General features: G+C 45.6%; 1 protein-coding gene across 4 annotated transcripts in view; it reads right to left on the bottom strand.

Moving 5' to 3' along the window:
• The window catches only part of UNC13D (unc-13 homolog D), a 697875-nt gene that overhangs the window by 18442 nt on the left and 658978 nt on the right, over positions 1-20455 (bottom strand). For all 4 annotated transcript variants that reach the window (XM_085616967.1, XM_085616965.1, XM_085616968.1 and 1 more), the window contains exons 31-32: positions 19270-19393; positions 388-593 (exon numbers count right to left, since the gene is read on the bottom strand). In XM_085616967.1, the coding sequence (XP_085473093.1) occupies positions 388-593; positions 19270-19393 (330 nt within the window). The remainder of the gene's footprint in view (positions 1-387; positions 594-19269; positions 19394-20455) is intronic.

Raw genomic sequence — 20455 nt, 5'->3', positions numbered from 1 at the left:
GAAACCCATCGGATTTAAGGCCCGACTGATTAGACCCAACCATTCTGTGGACTAATACCAAGAGACAACCATATGAAAGACCAGTCCTTTCAGAGTCCAAAGAGTAGCATTACAGAGCACGTGCTCCAAAAGAAACATGTCCACAGTATTACTTAGCAGACTGCTGCACGGAAGACTAAATACCTCCCCAACAAATCAAAAATCCAGTATTACAACTGCTATAAACACTCAAAACATCAGTAACAAAAGATCAATCAGTGCAAATATATGTTGCGAAAGAGCAAACCTAGGAAAAATACATAGAGTGAACTTCCTTTGGTAAGAAAGCATGGTGGCAGAAGTGCATAGAGAAATATTAAATGAAGCAGACAAAAAGAATAAATGTACCAGTAGGCTGGGGGTGTACCAGTGGCAGGCGAGTCTGGCTGACTTGGAATGTGTTGTCGGTTTGGTTCTCTCCTTTCAAGCCCGGTAGGTTCTTCATGGAGATGAAGACTTCTCCCTCCAGGTCATTAAACCCAAGTGTGTCATAATCGAAGACTGTGAGCATGATACAGGCCCCCTCATGCTCACACTGCTCGGGTGTGACCAGGCTGATGGAAGAAACGCAGGCAAAAACCCTGATCAAATAATCTTGCAATAAAAGAAAACCCAATATTTTCCACGATTTTGCACCACATTTACTTAATTGTTGCACCTTCAAGTTCCATAAACTGGGCACACAAGACACATTTTTTGCAGCACTTCAGCAGGAATAGTTTCCCTTTTCCACTGAACCTAGCATAACATATTCTTTAAAGCATTGTGGAACATAACCAATAAACAAATGCCCAATGATTTTCAACTACAAGTACATAGAATCTCACATTACTACTTCAAAAAAAATCGCCATCATCAAGCATTGTCTTCCTTTTCAACTGCTTACTGCAAACAGGTAGTAAACCCTCCAAGCATTTCTACACATTGATTTGTACTAAGTTTTGGCAAGATAGCCAAGATGTGTCTGATAAACTGCAAATTGAGGTTTCGACTTCTGGTATAAACATAACGTCTCTCTTGGTGATAGAACAGCCTGCACACAGGACAAGGGGAGGGGTTCCTGTCTTTACTTCCAGTTTAAGGGGATACGTTTTTGAGATTACCATGTCATTTCTTACCATTCTGAAGTTCCCAATTTACACACAGGACACACCAAAATCCGTAAAAGAAACATGCTGTTAAAGGAGATTAAAATTATAGGGTAAGGCAGATTAATGTTTCATTCAGAGTGCAACTTTTATCCCCAGATACCGGAATATATCTTCATTTGAAGAAGCAATTCTGGTGTAATATATCAAATTATTGCTGGCTGTCCATTTATGGAAGCTGTTCTGGCTGGTCTTTCCAGCAAAATACTCCCATCTGGAGTAGGCTGTCCAGTTCATTTAGGGGCAGGTGATTTGGTAATTCATCTGCCTTCCATTTATTTTGGCTAGTACTCCACAGTTTTCTACGAAACTACTCAAACCAGTGACGATTTGGCTGACAAAAAGTGGTATGGGTTTCAATATTTAACTACACTAAATTTTATATCACAAACTTTATTTATTCAGTATTCTTATATGTCACACTTGCACCTGTATGTGTAGTTTGGCGCTTTACATTGTACATTAACCCTACAATAACCAATTTAGAAAACTGTAGTAACCTAAACGGATAGCAAAGTTCTTGGAAGCGTTGAGTGTGATCTTCCATCTACCAGAACACAAAGATTAATAAAAAACTAACCAAAATTAAGTATTACTCCATCATTTACATTCTTGGGCTTTGAGAATATCTTCTAGAAAGCAATCTTATACTCATACACGGCGCCAAAGAACAAACTAAGTAGAAGTTAGGAAGGTTGTTCTCTTTAAAAAAATACACATTCCACGTAGAGACTTCACCACACTGATGACCTGTTCTCATGTTCCAACAAGCAACAGATCTAGGACCTACACACTTTTAACATCTGGAAGATATTCAGGCAAATGCATTATGAATGGGAATCACCTACGTGAGTTTTGCTTTATGAACCCAGCAAACAGATAGCTGTAACTGCAAGGCAAGTATTTGTAAGAGCCCGACATTGTTTTACGCGTCAGACATTAGTTGCTTAGGTTGGATCTTCCTGTGTTACACAGTTTAAACAGGGGAACTCTGCTCTCCAGAAAAGAAGTGACTACACTTCAATCCCATGTCATCTCATGTGGGGTTCAAATATAGATCTAGGACAAGATTCTGTTTTTCCATAATGTTGAAGGTGGACAACCTCTCCTCAGTCAGATCCATAAATCTTCTGGAGGGTAGGAAGCCCAACACTGGCAGACAGTATGCACTTTTGGCAATATGTCACGAATGAGAGATTTCAAAACATGCAATTCACATCTTAGGCCAATGCGCTGTTTTTTTCAAGAACTTAAAACATTACAGCAACACCCAATTTTTTTTCATAATTTCATAATTAGCCATTGCCCCCTGCCAGCACCCATCCTGGGGGCTGGCGGAAGCCAGCTCTATTTCTTTGCTCCTGCCTGGCGGGTGCAGTCTTATTTCTGCTTCTGCCGGGCAGCAGCAAAGCTATGCTCTCTGCCCAGGAGAGTGCAGGCAGGAAGTTGGATTTATATTTCCTGCCTACACTCTCCAGGGCAGTGAACATGACAGTGTCCCAGAGATGCAATCCCCGGGACCCTACCTCTCTTCGGGCCTCAGTGATTGGGGGTCCCCAGGGCCGCCTTTTAATGGCTCGGGCTCGATGTAGAACAATGCAGGCAAGGGAGTCTCTCCTCCTTCTTGGAAGGGTGGGGGAGGGTTGGTGGGGGGGACTGTAGAAGGTTAGCAGTATGGTACTTTGTCCGACATTGGAAGGTGTCACCACTTTTGGTAGAAAAGAGACAAACCAGTTTTTCGGATGGGTGGTCAAAAACTGTCAGCTGCCACTGCTCAGTCGCCATGCATAAAGGCGGAGCATGCGCAGGTTAAGGTGTAGAACCCTGCTGTGTTGCTCTGACAGAAGGTCCTCCCGAAGAGGAGGCCTGATCGGAGGACAAATGCTCACGCTCAGGAGTTCAGGATCCCATACTCTCCATGGCCAATTCAAAGCCACAAGGATGACTTGGGCCTGGTTGTTCCTGATCTTCTTGAGAACACCGGACAGAAGTGGTATCAGCAGGAAGATGTACAAGAGGCCTTAGTTACACTCGAGACAAGCTGTGTCTTTGAGATATAACTGCATTGAAAACTCAAGCGTACAGAAGCGCTGACATTGCGCGTTCTCGGCGGTGGCGAACAGCTCTAACCAAGACTTCCCCAAAGCAGAAAGAAGCATTGCACCACCTCCGGATGGAGATGCCATTGGTGATTTGGTAGGCATCTTCGGCTGTGTTCATCCACCCTGGCGTTCAGAGAGCCCGTCAAGTGTTGTACGAAATGGATGAAAAAGACACCGTGCAGAAGAAGACTGAAGACTCCTAACGACTTCGCCATAGCCCTACTGGCCCGTCTGCAGCCCTCGAGAATCCTGCAGTCCAGTAGTCAGCGATCTCCACAAACCCTAGGAGGATGGCCTGCCTCTGAAGAAGACCAAAACTTGCTAGGACAGCAGCTCTGTCCCAAAAAATGCAACACCAAGGACTCTGGTGTCTTCCGGATCCGCGAATCTTGATAACTGCACCAGAAACCTCTGGCCTCTGTCCAGGTGGCGGACTGATCCAGAAAAGGTTCCCCAGTGATCCAGAGTCCGAGTCCAGCATTGGCAGACCCCTCCTGGACTCCACAACAATGCCTGCAGCCTGAATTCAGAGGCCCCCCCCGACTTCGACCTGCTCCGGTGAGAATACGACATCAAAGGACACCCCTGCACCCAATGTCCGTGGGCCTTGGTGAGCAAAGGTGCCTCTACAATCCCTTACATCTCAACTTACTTCTGCTGTTGCTCATCTCCCTCCTGCAGCGTCCGGTGCGACGCCTGGAGCCTGTGTGTCCGGTGCAAGTTCTCCATTGAAAAGCTTTGGACACCCAACACTGGATTTGCACCCTGCACCTGGCCACCCCTGTGCCATTGGTGGTGGGGGTTTGGTGCTGCTTTGTACCCCTGTGCTTGCTCATACCCCCAAAGCTTGGCCCCCTGCAACCAATTTACCTACCTACGCAGTGTAGCTTCGAGCACCCCCAGTCTCTATTGAAACATATTGAGCCAAACTCCGATTTTGACCTCTGCACCCAGCCACTCAAGTGCCGCTGGTGGTGCAGTTTTGGTACTCAGCCGACCCTTGCCCCTTGCTGACCTTAGCTCCAGAAGACTGAAACTATAAGTCGCATACTTGCTTATTTAACCGAATGATTGTTTTCCTCCATAGGATAACATTGAACTTGTGTCGACTTTTGAAAGTCTTAAGTATTTTTCCTGCAAAACGTACTTACCTTATTGCGAAGATCTTGGTCTTAAAATAAAAATTGTGTGGATCTCCTTTTTGAGTTGTGTGTCAGTTATTGGTCAATGTGTGTGCAATAAATGTCTTACACTCTGTGTTAGGCCTAAGGCTGCTACCCACACTACCACCAATAGAGCACTTTGGGTTTACATTGAGACCTGTACACTTTTGGGGAATCTCTGTGCACGGTATAACCACTTAGTGGTATATCATATACAGAGCCAGCTTCCTACTTTTGTGAACCGCAGGCAACGTCTGTGAGCCGGCAGGACGGGTATGTGAAAATAGGCGTCCTGCAAGTCCACTGCTATCAGACAGGCCCTGAGCCAACGTGAGCATTTTACATTTCTCCTTTGAGGAAATAGTTGAGAAGGTGCAAGTCTAGTATGTGAGGCGGAGTCCTCCGTGCTTTTTCGGTAACAAAAAGTAGTGGGGAAAGCAACCATTACCTACTTTTGATGTCAATAAGAAAAAGTGGAAGTAAATCCTCTACCTCCAAGACACTAGGGAATATAGGCCATTATTATAGACAATGTTACAAATTATTTACAAAGACATAACAGGCTGGGATGCATAAAAGTTCCTTCTAGTGAGAAATGCAAGGTAAGAAAATATGCAAAAACAGTTCAGTCGAACCATTAACTAATATGTCTCAACCACGTATTAATTTGTTGAAAGGACCACAAAAAACGATGTTAGGACGGGATTTGGCGTGCTCGCAGACAGAAATCGTGTCCTGTCGGTTGAGATTTTGGGTTTTTTCCCCTGGGTTCTGCACACTGTATATATATATATATATATATTCACATCATTTCACCTGCACTGCACCGTCACATGTAGCACCTTGTTACTTGATGGAATCGTCATATGAGGATTCTTGAATATGACTAATTCAATCAAGAAATATAGACTGTTTTTATACATATTTTCTCACCTTGCATTTCTCGCTAGTAGGAACTTTTCTGCCTGACGCCTGCTACTTCTGATGTCGCCACACTCTCATTCCCTTCTGTGGAAAAAAGAGCATGCACTTCTTGATGCAGCAGGGAGAGGTGGCCTTCATCAACCGATCTGAGGATGGTGGCATGGGTGGAGGGGTTTCTGTGAAAGAAAGGGCATAACCCAGATGAACACCTTGGAGCCCCCATTTGCCTGAGGTTATGGACTGCCATCGAGGCAGGTGATTGTTGGGCAGATCTCTGGCACTGTGTCCCACGAGGCTTGTGGGAACCGTGTCTGCGGCACAAAAGGACTGAGGAACATGTGGCTGGGCAGAAATGGATGTGCTTTACAGTCACTACAGTAGCCATGGAAGGGCGGCAGGCAAAGTGGGGCTGGCGCGGGGCCGTGGAGAGTCCCAACAACTGGGCGGTGGATCTCCTTGAGCGTCAAATCTGCCTTGGTGCCAAACATGCAAGTGTCATCGAAGGGCATGCATAAAAGGGATGCCTGGACATCCCTTGAAAAGACATTTGACCTCAGCCAGGCATGGCGACGAAGTGCCACCAACGAAGCAATCGCTCTACCTAGCGATTCGGTTGTGTGTACTCCGCAGTGTATAGAGAACTTTGCTGTGCCTCTGCCATCGACAATAGCCTGGGACAGGATAGCTCAGACCTCCTCTGAGACCATGGGCAGCAACTGTGCAACTGAATCCCAAACTGTGTGGGGATACTAGCCCAAGAAGCATGTGGTGTTCATGGACCACAGGGCAAGGCTGATGGAAGATAAAACAGTCTTCCCTAAGGTATCCAGTTGCTTGAATTCCTTATCCTGTCGATGGAACGCACCAGGGTTAAACTTGGACGTGGAAGCCAGGACCACCAGGCACTCTAGGGTGGGGAGCTTGGTGAGGAAACCTGGGTTCTAAGAAGCGGGCGGTAGTGGTGGGTAATTGTCCTGTGCACAAGAGTCCCTGTGCAGTGCTTGGCCTATGTCCGAGCAGAACATCAGGGCTTCCTTAAAGGGGAGAAGAGGTTCTGTGGGGACAACTCACAGTTCAAGCACCCCAGTCAAGACGTTCATCTTGACTGTCACCAAGGGCAGCGTAAGGTCCAGGATCTCAACTGCCCACCTCAATACCATGGCAAATGAAGCCCCTTCCACTGTAATCACACTAGGTGAAGTGTCTGGAGAGTGTCTAGACCACTGGGATCCGCCATTTTCTCATACCAGTTATCCTTGGGCTCTTCCAGTGGGTTGGGATAACCATAAGGATCCTCAGATCCACCCTAATTGTATTCCTGTCAGGGCCTATCAGTAAAGGGAGGCACTGTCTCTGACACAGAGGGTCTTGGTCCGGTTGGTAGCCCTCCACATGATGGCCCAGGAGGCACTTTCCTGCGTAGCAGGACCAGGAGGCCATACAAGGCTGGTAGCTGGTGAAGTATCCATACCACTGGCATCTTGGAGTTCTTCATACCAGCTTTCCTCACCATACTGTGGAATATAATCATCCCTTCATCATACCAGAGTCAGTGCCGAAAAGACTGTTTATTAAGCAGTGTCTGGTGAAGTAGAACTTGTGCCGTCTTGGAGTCAGACAGGACTATGGAGAGCTCCTTGTCCACCCTCAATAGATTAAGTATCGGCATCAATGCCCTAGGGATTGGTGTGAACCATGGTGCCGGAGGAGGGGCTCAGACTGCAGCCAGAGGTGTTGTAACAGACTTGGAGAGTCCAACTGGTGCCAAGGGCAAACATGTCAACGAAACCCCAGGAGGAAGGCCTCTCAGCACCTAGGGGCCTGAAGGCACGCCAGAAGGAGTTGGCTAGGATCCGAAGAGACAGAGCATGGCTCCGCTGAACTTTTTGATCTGTTGTGGAGTGGTAGATGGCCCTGAAAACTCAGTTTGTGATGGAACCAGTTGTGGGATAGGCTCTGAAGTCGGCCAACTGCAGGAGCGGGATCGAAATCCATGGTATCTCCTCTGTGCCTGCTCAAGCAAATGTGAGTGGTGAGAGGGGGGCAGAGTCCCACTTTGGTTTCTTTTTAGGCTTATCGGATGATTTTAATCCCAATGAAGACTGACCTCCTGAGCAGCTTTGACTCCTCCTTAAGTGGGACGGGTACAAATCTTGGACCGTGACTTAGACCAGTCACAGCGAGGAGTCCTCTTATGCTTGGTGATGTAAAGCTTTGCCTTGCAGTCCCGGATAGCTTTCAGGTTCATCAACGCACAATCAGTGCAGACCTTGGAGTTGTGACTCTACCCTAGACACCACAGGTACACCTGATGGGAATCTGCCACAGACATTTGTTTGTGACAGGCCCTCCAGGGCTTAACATCTATCGTTTTAGAGGGCAACATCCCTTGGACACTGTGTTAATCTGGTGACATATCAAGTAAGGTGTCCCTGAGAGACGAGAGAGAGAACTTTGGATGCACATGCGAGGAAAGAAAGAAACTGACAGGATGCACAAGTGGCGCCTGTATAGGCTTTGCAGATAATTTCCAGGGCGGAACGGCATGGGTGTGGAGCCGCATGGCACCACCTACCACCTACCAGTGTGCAGGGGTACTGATGAAGAGTTTCCGGATCCAGCATGGAGAATATTCAAATTCGGAAGAATCTGCAGTTAGAAATCTCTATCAGAATCTCTAGTTGAAAGTATCCATCAGAAACAGCATAGAAGAGATACCAAAGCAGTACCTCCCACAGGTACAGGGTGGTCAAGGGAGTGGGCTCAGACTAAAAATTGGGAGAAGTGACCATCTTGTTGGACCTGGCAATCAAGGCATTAGTGCTTCATCAACATATGCACCAACACACATGCTGCAGCCTGGCAGATATCAAGAACAGGCACCCCGTACCGGTGCCATATTAGAGGCTGTGGTTTTGGTGGAATGGACTTTCAAGTCCTTGGGGGAATGCTGTCTGGCCAGTGCAGAGCAGGTCTTTATGTAGAGGACTATTTACCTTGATAGGGTCCACTTCTGTACTACCCTAAGATTCTTTGCACCTCAGAAACCAATGCAGAGCTGATCGTCTGTTACTTTTTTGTCAGATTGAGGTAAAAACACAACACCTGTTTTGGATTAAGGTGATGGAACCTTTTGTCTGCTTTCGAGGGATGAGGTGGAGCAAGGAATTCTGGCAAGATGATAGACTGAACAACATGGAATGGTGTCACAACTTTAGGGAGGAAAGCCACCCAGGTATTCAACACCCGAAAGCACTTAATATATGGTGGGTGTATCAATAGCAACGGCAGCTCACTCACATGGCATTCAGGCATGAAGGTAACAAGGAAAACTGGTTTTAGCATCAAGAGCCTTATGGAGTAGCTGGGAATAAGTTTGAAGGCTGTGCACATTAGAAATACCAAGACCAGTTTAATGTCACATTGGGCCATCACAAACGGTTTGGGAGGAAACATAACAAACCTTTAATGAAACGCATCTCAAATGGTGTCATACAGAAGGACGATCTATCTAGCAAACCACGGAAAAGGGCTGCTAAGTAACCTTTCAGTCCTTGTCGGGTTAAGGAGAGAGCAAACAAAAGAACATTGGAAAGTTTGGCTTGTAAAGGGTCAATGTCTTGGGCACCAAGCCATGCAAACCAATTGTCCTAGCACCGAGAGTACATGGACTTCGGGAAGGACTTCTGGCAACAAGGGTAACATCCACCACCTCAGTCAGCAACTCAAAAGCTGCCACTATTCTACTTAATGCATGGAGGTAAAAGTTGTGAAGACTTGTATGCAGGGCTCAGACTTGATACTGAGATAGGAGGTCCTCATGAAGCGGAAGCCTCATCGGAGGGTAAACGCTCAGAATCTCTGGGTGCCATACTCTCCTAGCCCAGTCAAGGAGAATCAAGATGACTTAGGCCTGGTCTGTACATATCTTCTTCACAACCTGAGGTGGGAGCGGTATCTGTGGGAAGGTGTACAGGGAAGGTGTACAGGGAAGGTGTACAGAAGTCCCTCGTTTAACTCCAGCCTTGATGTGCCTCCTAATGAGTGCCTTGGAAAAAATAGTGGATGCAAAATTGCTGACAATGTGCATTCTCTACAGAAACGAACAGATCTATCCAGGGCTCCCCTCAGTGTTGGAACCTACACCAGGTTGGGAAAGTGAGGTCACTCATGATCTGCCAGACAGCACTTTGGCATTTAAGGATGGCCCTACCAGGTTGTGGCAACCAGGAAGATTTTCTTATCCAGCCACCTCCAGAGGTACAGGACCTCCTGACATAGGTACTAGGACCCCATTCTACTCCGCTTTGTTGCTGTATTACCTAAGGTACTGTTTTCCGTGAGAACCTGCACCAGCCTCCCATTGAGGGCCAAAAATATGTCTCAAAGCTGCAGAGGCTGACTTGGAACAGACCGTCGGCTGCAGACCATGTGCCTCTGATCACCACCTCCCACAGGTGACCACACCTCTACACCTCAAACCCGCAGTGTTGCATATGCCACAACTGTTAAGCTCTTGGTGGAGAAGGGAGAGAAGCCTGCTGAAATTCAGATTGGCACCAGACAATCACTGCAGATCCTGAGCTGTTTACCTTATGATCCAAATTAGTTGGAGAGGAGGCGCTGATGCTGAGCCCAATGGGTATTGAGGTTTCATTGCAGGGCTTGTATGTGCCACCTGATACTGTGAGCGAGGAGGATTCATAAAGCCAAGAGTTCAAGAAGCCTCAGAGCCACCCTCACTGAGACTCAGGGCTAATGTGAAACATCTGGATCAAACCCCGAATATCCTCGACTTGCTGTGGTGGAGGGAAAGCCTTGAACGTTACCATACCTAGAACTGCCCCAATTAATTAAAGTCTCTCTGTACGCCTCAAGTGGGAATTTGGTAAAACCCACCAATGTTAAGAGCTCGGCTGTAATCCTGAGGTGGTCCTCAACTGCCAGTGAAAAGCACGTCTTTAGCAGCCAGTCGTCAAGGTACAGGAATACATGTACTTCCAACCCCTGAAGATGGACAGCAAACACCATGAATACTCTTGTGCACACTGGATGGGCTGAGGTAAGGCCGAAGGGGAGTATGGCAAATTGAAAGCATTTCTGGCCAACCATGAACTACAAGTAATGCCTGTGGCACTGTTGTATGGGCCAATGGGAATACGATTCCTGCACGTCCAGTGACTCCATCCAGTCTCCTGGGTCTAGGTTGTCTACAATAAGAGCCGGAGTGAGCATATTCAAATTGTCTTTGTGCAGATAGGAATTCAATAGGCAAAGTGGCGCTATAGCTCTGAGGTTCCAGTCCTTTTTTGGACAAGAAAGTAGAGTGAATAGCATCTTTTGCATTTCTACAAATCTGATACCTGGTCAATGGCACTCTTGGAGAGTAAACCATGTCCCTCGTGCATCAGGATTATGAAGTGCTCTTCTGAAATTCGCTATGGTGTAGGAGGAATAAATAAAGGATAGTGTGTAGCCTCTTTCAGATTTGTAAGACCCATCAGTGATGGATCTCCCGCCAAGGAGGCATTGCTGCATATATTATATTTCATTTATTTATAAAGCACACATCATCCCCAAGGGAACATCCCGGCACTGGGACCATCACAAAGAGACTCTGCAAATTCAAATGCCCCTAAAGAGGGAACAACCAGGTTCTCAAGTGCTTGTGAAACACAAGAAGATCCTCCATAAAGTGCATTTTCAAAGGTAAAGAATTCCTGTGCTGTAGGTCAAGGCTCTATGGGAAGAATGCAACACTCTATTGGGTTTGTAGAAAGCAACTTTGCCACGCAGTATAGCTGGCTCCGACTCATGGAGTGACTTATCGGCATAACAGAGTAGCTTGAAACGGGCTCTTTTAGGCACTGGGAGCCAGTACACCCAATTGAGGCAGGCTGATGCGCCTTTTTGGGTCTATTACAGATCAGTCTGGCTGCCTCATTCTGCATGAGCTGTAGGTAGCTAAACAAGTGAAAAGCCAATACTAAGTATCAATCAATCAAGTGAATTTGTACAGCACAATACTGTCACCCCTAGGGGTACCTGGGCACTGTGGTTGCCGTGTTTTTTTCGAAGGGTCAGGTCTTGATCTTATTTCTGAAGTCTGCCAGGGAGGGGGCTGTGTGGAGGAGGGGCAGGTTGTTCCAGGTCTTGGCGGCAATGTAGAAGGAACAGCCTCTACTGCGGCTATGACTGATTCAGGGGGTGTGGGCGAGAGTCTGTGAGGAGTGCACGTGTCTGGTGGGTAGATGGAATTTCAGTCAATAGTTAATGTAGGATGGGCCCTAATCTTGTATAGCCTAGTAGGCGTGAGTGAGGCTTTTGAACTGGCCTCTCATCTTCATGTGGAGCCAGTGAAACGTTTCTCAGGTGGGGGTGATATGGGTTTGTTTGAGGAGGTCCAGGATGAGTTTGGCTGCAGCGTTCTGTTTGGTCTGTAGTCTTCGGAGGAGCTGGGTGGAGATGCTGGCATAGAGGGTGTTGCTGTAGTTGAGACGACTGATGAGACACTGACTGTGCTCCATCTAAACATTCTGCGAAGCATGCGAAGGGTGTTGAGGCAGGAGAAGGAGACTGTGCTGATTTGTTGTTTCGTAGTCAGTTTGCTGTCCAGGACGATGCCTAGGTTGCATGCGTGGTTGGTCAGTGAGGGTGTTGGTTGAAGTTCTGCAGGTCACCAGCCATGGTCCCAGATGGAGGTGTTCTTCCAGAAGATCAGTCTGTTCAAGATAAGAGCCCAGATAACTGTCCTACGCCAGGCCTCAGGGATCCCAAGTTTACCTGTTTTGAGTGGGAATTGTCTAATACGACTCCCAAATACTTGGCAACTCTCCTGGGTAGCGGAGTCGCACCAAGAGAAATAGGCCACCAGGTGTTATCCCATATTTATACAGAAGAACTTCAGTTTTTTCTGTGTTCAGCTTCAGGCAATGCAAATGCATTCAGCTAGCCATGTCAGCGCGGCAGCCCAGTAAATTCTCGCTAGTTCTAGGCTGAGTCTCATCAATGGAGATGGTGACCTGGGCATCATCCATATAAGAAAATATCTCAAAGCACCAGGACTTAACAATACTCGCCAAGAAAGCGACATAGATATTAAACAATGACAGGCTAAGGGATGACCCCTGTGGTGCTCCACAGCCGCCTGAAAGGAAGTTGATGTAAATGGAGCCTGATAGCCAGAAGGAGATCTGTTAGACAGAACTGCTAAAATCACTGTAGAGTGCAGACCTGCTTCATGAAGCCTATGGTCTTGTTTTGATCAGGCTCTGATTTAATTCTGCTGCCAGCATGGTAGACTGTACAATTGTTGGCTCAAAAGCCTGTTTTAGACATGTCAAGGATGTTATTGGCTTCCAAAAACTGTGAGGGCTGGGCGTTGACTAGCCTTTCCAGCACTTTCACCATATATGGCAAAAGAGAAATAGGACGATAGTTGGCAAGAACAGTAGATACACTTCAGCCTGCTTTAACAGAGGCAGCACAAGAGAACATTTTCAGCTTGATGGGAAATCTGAATTTTTCATGGAGGACTTGAACAACCAAGTGATATAAGGGCTTAGAATTAGGGCTAGCTTGAAAAAATTAAGGCAAGGGTCCAATGCTGTATCCTGCTTCCCACCATCCAGACATTCATTTTGGAGAAAAAACTAAAGGGGGTTGGTAGCCCCTGCAGCAGGGGAAGGGACATTTGAAGTCTACAGGCCTTACTGCCCATGTGCAGTGTTGGCTGGTGAAGAGCTGGGAGCCCCAAAAGGACTGGGCTTGCCTGCTGCACCACTGATTGGGAAAGCTAACGATGCATGTAGGCCAGTGCAAGAATAACCCAAAAATGTCCTACACTGATAGACTATTGATGCCAAAAAACCAATTTCCCTATGTGCTGCAAAATACGGAACGTTTCGGAAAGCACTTTGGCCATCCCTTACTTACTTACTTAAATTGTCAGTAACTATGCCCATTGACAAAAAGACCCCCTCGACTGAAGGGGGCATGATTAGGGCATAGGGTTCCCTTAATAAACAAGAATTCCTGAACACCCTAGCCAACCAATCTTTCATTTTAGACTCAGATGTGGACCTCCTAGAAGCTAACATCTCAGCTTGGATCTCAGCAGCCAGCGATACACATGCTCCACTAAAAAAACTTAAACAGGCTCGCCGCTCGGAGGCACACAAATGGTTCTCCAAAGAACTAAGAAAGCAAAAACTAGCACTCCGCCAAAAAGAACGCAGGTGGAGACTAAACTACTCCCCTGAAGACAGGCATATCTACTATCTAGCGCAGAAGGAATATAAAAAAAATCTATAAGCGCAGCAAAGGCCTCACATTACTCCTCCAGAATTCTCAACTCACCCAACGGGTCAAGGGAAATCTTTGCAATTCTCAATGAATTATCTAATATAGATAGAATCTCACCTTCCCCCACACCCTCCCAAGACCTCTGTAATTCTCTAAACTATTTCTTCCTGGACAAAATAGCCACTATTAAAGCTGGCATTCCCAACTCAAACCCAAAGGAGACCTTCCCTGGTCCGCTTACTAACTCCCTCACCTTGGATGCCTTCTAGGCTATCAGCAATCAAGTCTTCCTGGACTTGCTGTCTAAAGTAAAATCTAGCTCCCCTTGGACTGCTGCCCACCCCATATCTTAAAAGACATTTTCTGCACTACCAACCTCTGCCATGACCCTCCTTAACGAGTCTCTCTTACAGGGCTATGTCCCCAACGTTTTTAAAAATGCGATCGTGGTCCCTCTCCTAAAAAAGCCTGGAGCCGACCCTCTGATCTTGTCAAACTATCTCCCTATTTCCTTGCTGCCCTACCTGGCAAAAGTGCTAGAAGCATACGTGGCAAAATGCCTGTCCAGCTTTCTGGAACTGTCAGGTTATCTAGATCCTCACCAGGCGGGCTTCCGCCCTGCCCACTCGACAGAATCAGTGATACTGGCAGTTCTTGATGAACTGCATATAAAAAACGTGGATGAAGACATCCCATAGGCCCTGGTACTATTAGACCTGTCAGCCGCGTTTGACACGGTTGACCATAGTATTTTGGAAGACCGTGTCAGACAGGCTGGCATCCAGGGTCCAGACTTCCGATGGATTAGCTCCTTTCTCAAAGGTCGCACTCAATCAGTGCGTCTGGCTACATTTACAGCCCCTAAGTTAACAACAACATGTGGGGTGCCACACGGTTCCTCGCTTTCCCCCCACTTGTTCAACTTATACCTCCTCCCCCTGATTCAATCACTGAAGAAAATGAACGTGACAACCTTCAACTACGCCGATGACCTTCAGTTAACCTTCACTATTGATACTCACCCAAGTCAGTGGCTGAATGTCAGACCACCTTGATCTATATCCGCCAATGGATGGATCAAAACCATTTAAAGCTCAATCCCAGCAAGACGGAACTATTACTTACAGGCAAGAGCAAGACCTTCTGGGGCCCACAGTACTGGCCATCAGAACTTGGCTCCCCACCAGCCCCTTCTACCTCGGTAAAAAGACTCGGGGTCATCATAGATAGGGACTTATCATTAAAACCACAAGTGGGCTCAGTGGTTTCTAAATGCTTTTATCAGCTACGAAAGATTAGCCGCATGCTCACTTATGCAGCACTAATACAGGTAACGATGGCTCTGGTACTATCACACTTGGATTATGCTAATTCAATCTACCTAGGACTGCCACTCTACCTCACTAAGAGGCTTCAAACGGTCCAGAATCAGGCGGCCAGGCTAATCCTTCAATACCTAGATGGCAATCTACCAGACCTCTACGGAAGAAACTACACTGGCTTCCAATATCTCCAAGGACAGAATTCAAGACGGGATGCTTGGTCCTTAAATCACTATACGGCAAGAGTCCTAAATTTATGCATACCCTTCTAACTAGGTACACACCTTCCCGCAACCTCCTTTCAATGCACCTCCAGCTACTGACCACTCCTACCTGTAAACGGAAACGACAAGGTGGACGGCGGTTCGCATACTTGGCCACTAGACTATGGAACTCACTCCCTCTGGAGATCAGATCCTGTACAGACCTACTCAAATTCAGGAAATCGCTCAAAACGTGGCTGTTCATGATAGCTCACAAATAATTTCCCCCTTCGGTCCCGGTATGTTCCAAGTAGCGCCATGAAACCCCTGGGTGTACGTGCGCTTTACAAGCAACTTATAACATAACATCCTTAGGCTAAGGAGAACCTACACTATTCCTCAGATGCTGCAGTCCAATTTTTGATGGAAGGGTCTAGTATGGCAACCTTTTAGTGTAGCTGGGTGATGGTTTTTAGTAAGGTTTTTGGGCTGAATCGCACATGGGTGGTAATGTTCTATTGCTTCCTGAGATGCCCAGGTTTTCGCATGGTCTCACAGCCATTTTTTTTTTGATAAGGGTTTAGTTGCTACAGTCTTCTGGCACCAGTCTTCTGTATTTTTGTACGAGTGGTGATTGATCTAAGTTTTCTGAGCTCTGGGACACTCTTTCAGTAATCAGTTACCTATTTTATGTTCTTATCTCACCATACATTAATTATGTATAGCACAGGTTACATTTCATTTATTGTGGATATGGAGATGGAAAGAAGTTGATTTTCCTTTTCAAATATGCAGATATAATAGTTGCTTGACTTCCTAGGTCCTGAGGAGGCCTTGAACTATTTAGGCTAAAACAACTTGCTTTTGAGCGAGTCCCATGAAGGAGAAAGTTTCTAGATTATATTAGCAATAGGATTAACAGGTCACTGGCCTGTATCCCCTTTAGTATAGGACTACTTTCAGGTGGATTGGACACTGTAAGAGTTTGAACAATACGCCCACATTTGCAAAAACTAAGGAAGCAACAAGGAAAAATGGAACAAAATACAAATTAACAATGTTCAGTTTTTAATTATTTTGGTTGGTCAGAATTTCCCAGGATTTGGTACTTTGACGATTACTAAACACAGGCACTATATGATAGACTTATAAGAATGATTTGCAATGGTAATTGACTGTTTCATTGATGGCTTAAATACTTTAATCTTTTCCCACAGCTTTCTGCTTTACTTATTTCTTGTATTCAAAGCCCAGGGACTGTCGGGTGACTAGGGAAAACACCTTATGCTTTGTGGCAATAGCTGTATCACAAAAATCAGAAAGGGGGGGGGGGGGGGGAAGTTAGAGGGAAAGAAAGGCTAGGTCCACCCTCCTGTATCAATCGCGAACCAAAAATATCCAAAGTATCGTAATAAAGAACCTAGCTACAGATAAAGTTTTTTCGCTCAGTTTGGAGTCAGGAAAAAACCAAGGTATGATAGGAAAAATGTCTCTTGAGTCCCCTCACTCACCAGGGTTTCCCCACGGTGACAGCACTGTTTTTGAGTGACTATGTGTAGTGCAGTGATGTGCATGGAGTGGGTGAGTTAAAAATATCTAACTAGTGGGTAAAATTACTTTAATCGGGCCCCTAGTTGATATATTAAAAGCGGGGTCGGTCTCTAGGGTCCCTGTCTGTAATGGGTCAGGGGTCCCTAGTGGACGTTTGGCACAATTTCACGGCGTCACTATTTAGGTATGGCTAAGTTAGGAGAGTGCGTATTTCTTTGTGTCTAATTAACCAAGCATGGCAAAAGCACGCACACTAATAAATGAGTGAATATTTATACTGTTTTCTCTAAACCATTTCGCCTACACCAATAGGAATAGGTTATATGTGATAACTCTTCTCTTTTTATTCCCAGATACTACTGATTAATATATCGTATGTATTAACCACGCTTGCCTAATAATTGCAGCGCGATCTAATATTCTTTCCTCACTTTAGGAGTGGTACACACAGGGCTGGACCCTGTGTTTGTCCTGATGAAGAGCACTGGGGAAGCTCGAAACTAGTTGACGTCCACTAGGGACCCCTGACCCATTACAGACAGGGACCCTAGAGACCGACCCCGCTTTTAATATATCAACTAGGGGCCCGATTAAAGTAATTTTACCCACCAGTTAGATATTTTTAACTCACCCACTCCACGCACATCACTGCACTACACATAGTCACTCAAAAAACAGTGCTCCTACGTAGTGTCGCAAGTCGTAGCACGCCTCAACCCGCAGCAGGTTGGGATGGCCCCTATGATGAAGCATGTCACCGTGGGGAAACCCTGGTGAGTGAGGGGACTCAAGAAAGGACATTTTTCCTATCATACCATGGTTTTTTCCTGACTCCAAACTGAGCGAAAAAACTTTGTCTGTAGCTAGGTTCTTTATTCCGATGCTTCGGATATTTTTGGTTCGCGATTGATACAATAGCTGTATCACAACATAGGTTACCAGCTTAGAGTAAGGCTGCCTAATGACAGGTTGCGCTTTTGTGATCTCGTAGGACGATGTCAGTTGAGATCGGGCTAACATCAGTTTTGAGGTCCGCCATGGGCGTCGGCACCAGCTCATCTATTGAAGGTGGTGGAGTTGATGCCTGTGTGGCTCTTGGGCCTCGAACTGAAGTCTGTAGTGGGGTCTGAATGGACCCAATAACCGGTCAAAGAGGAACAGACAGCGTCGGGGAAGGCCCTTTAGCTGTAATCTGACTGGAGGCCCCTTCAGTTCTGAGGGGCTCAAAGATGTACCACAGGGAGCTAGAATCGCAGGAAAGATTTACAGTATGGCCTATTTGCTGTGGGATCAAAAACAGCCTGGACAGCTCAAGAGTGCATTGGGACCAGCTAAAGAATCGGTTCAAAAACTGGGGTTTTCGAGGGAGTGCAGTATTAATTTTGATGCCGTCACACCTCCTCTTTCAAGTTAGATTGGTAGGATGAGGTTGAGTCCTGCTTCGTCTTTTATTCTTGCTAGGACTTTGACTATGACTTACTCGAAGACTCTGAGCGGCAAGTTGTTCATTCAAGAGAATGGCCATGTAATTGAGCCTGCAACTTAGAGTAGGAATGAGATCTGAAGGTCAACCCGACTGCTTCTTGTATTCAGTAATCTAAATCTTCGTCTTCCAGTCCAGAATCTCAGGGGTGGCTCAGACGAAGAGGACAAGAGGTCTGTGGAAGCTCTGGGGTGCAGAGCATACAAAGGCTGGGATAATAATTCACAGGCAAGCATTTGTGGACTGATGATACATGTGGGCTGGTAGCATATCTTGGCTAATGTGATATATGTGAGGATACATGGGCTGCTGGCTTTGGTGCATAGTGTATTGGGGTGACATGGGCATGGAAGGTATGAAAGTTTGGGGGAAAAGCAGCTTGGATTTAAGGACTTAAAGGGAGCTATGCAATCATATATGGGCTGAGGGGATGTTTGCAACTAGGAAGATAACTGGGTTGCAAAGGTTTTGGTAGAAGTAAAGAATAAATGGGCCGGGGGTATTAATAGATCTGTGGTTTAGAGCCACTTAGTGATCTGCAGGAATTTAGTACCATAACTATATGTGATGGATATAGTCTTGCTTGATTGTGGATAAAACAAAATGCAACACAAACAGGATATTTCTTATAAACTATACAATACTGAACCATGTAATATTCATGAGCTAGATTCTAACTTCTATTAGATACTACACTATAGAGTACCTAAAAACAAGGATCTATGTAACTATCTTTCAAAACAACTAAGAAAAGTCTATTATATAAAAAGCCCTATCTGGAGAATCCACCAATTTCGGTACACAAAAAACCACCTCTGGTACTGTGTGCCCATCAGTGATTCACTAGCAGGGCATTTTGAATCTTAAGAGTGATACAGTCTCATACTGTGTTTGCCTTGTAATTCAAGGCAGCAAACCAAGCCCATTCAGATCTTGTCCAAGGTTCAGGAATTTAAGGCCTCGCTATTTTTTATGAACAGGACGTCATACCATCAATTGGCAAACTATGTGAAGCTGCAGACATACGTACAACTCAAAAGCTTCATCAAACAGTGGGTGCAAGTCATTCTTCTTGCATTGCGTTGTCCGTGGCTCCACCATGGGGAACACATGCCGTGGCTCCAAGGTCAACTGAACGAAGGGGTCACTTGAACCTGGTAGGGAATAGGGAAAGAAAAGAGAAACGCTTAGTGAGCAAGTTGATGTGAGGCTTATGAACCCCCATAGTAAGGGGAGCTGCAACAGTGGACTGATGTGTAGGCCCAAGGGAGGCCAATATCTTTCTGTCACGTAATGGTATTCCATCAAGTGAGTAACCAGAAGGATAGTGGAGTACAATACATCAATAACAGTAATATTTTTTACCATGGGCACATATATATAAACCGGTTTCGGCAACACGCCTTCATCAATGCCTTATGCGTGTGATGTCACAATGCCCCCATTTAAATGTCTCTGTGCGCTTCCTCGTTAATTATGGAAGTCAATGTGAGCGATGACGGGCAATGAAAAGCCACAGCTTCACGTATCCTGTCTAATTGCTCCTATGGTACGAGCAAAGGCAAAATTCCTGGCCCTAATTGCTGCTTTCCAAGTACCTTTTACATATACATAAATATAAATATATATACATATATATTAGCTTGCACATTCTCCATCAAAAAACGGGTCCTGCACTCATTTCTCCGTCATGATCTTTTAATTAAAATATATAATACAAGATATATAAGATATATATACATCTTTGTCACCTCTGTTTATTAAGCCTGTGAGGTTTCACACATGGACTACATTTTGCAATATCTAAACGGGAGTATTGAAGTTGTTCCAAATCCAGTCTGAAGCTTATATATATATATATATATATATATATATATACACACACACACACACACACACACACATACAGACACACACACACATATTGAATTTTGCTTTCAAGAAACTAAACTGAAACCCAAGTTATTTAAAATTGGTAACAATTTTCTCCTGATAGACACTACACATATACCAAGCATCCAACTGGATGTGGAACAACTTCAATACTCCATTTAGGCATTGCAAAAGTGTAGTTCATGTGTGGAACCTCATATGCTTAATCAACAGAGGTGACAAAGAATTCCCTCAAGGAGTCAAAATGTGAAGATGAATTTTCAGGCACCCGTAGAAGCCAAGAAGATAATGGTGTGAAGACAAAATACAAAAGAATTCTGTTG

This window comes from Triturus cristatus, chromosome 7 (genome assembly GCF_964204655.1).
Source record: "Triturus cristatus chromosome 7, aTriCri1.1, whole genome shotgun sequence".
Classification (NCBI taxonomy): domain Eukaryota; kingdom Metazoa; phylum Chordata; class Amphibia; order Caudata; family Salamandridae; genus Triturus; species Triturus cristatus.
Note: the sequence above shows the minus strand (reverse complement) of the source record. Positions and strands in the feature narration are given on the sequence as shown.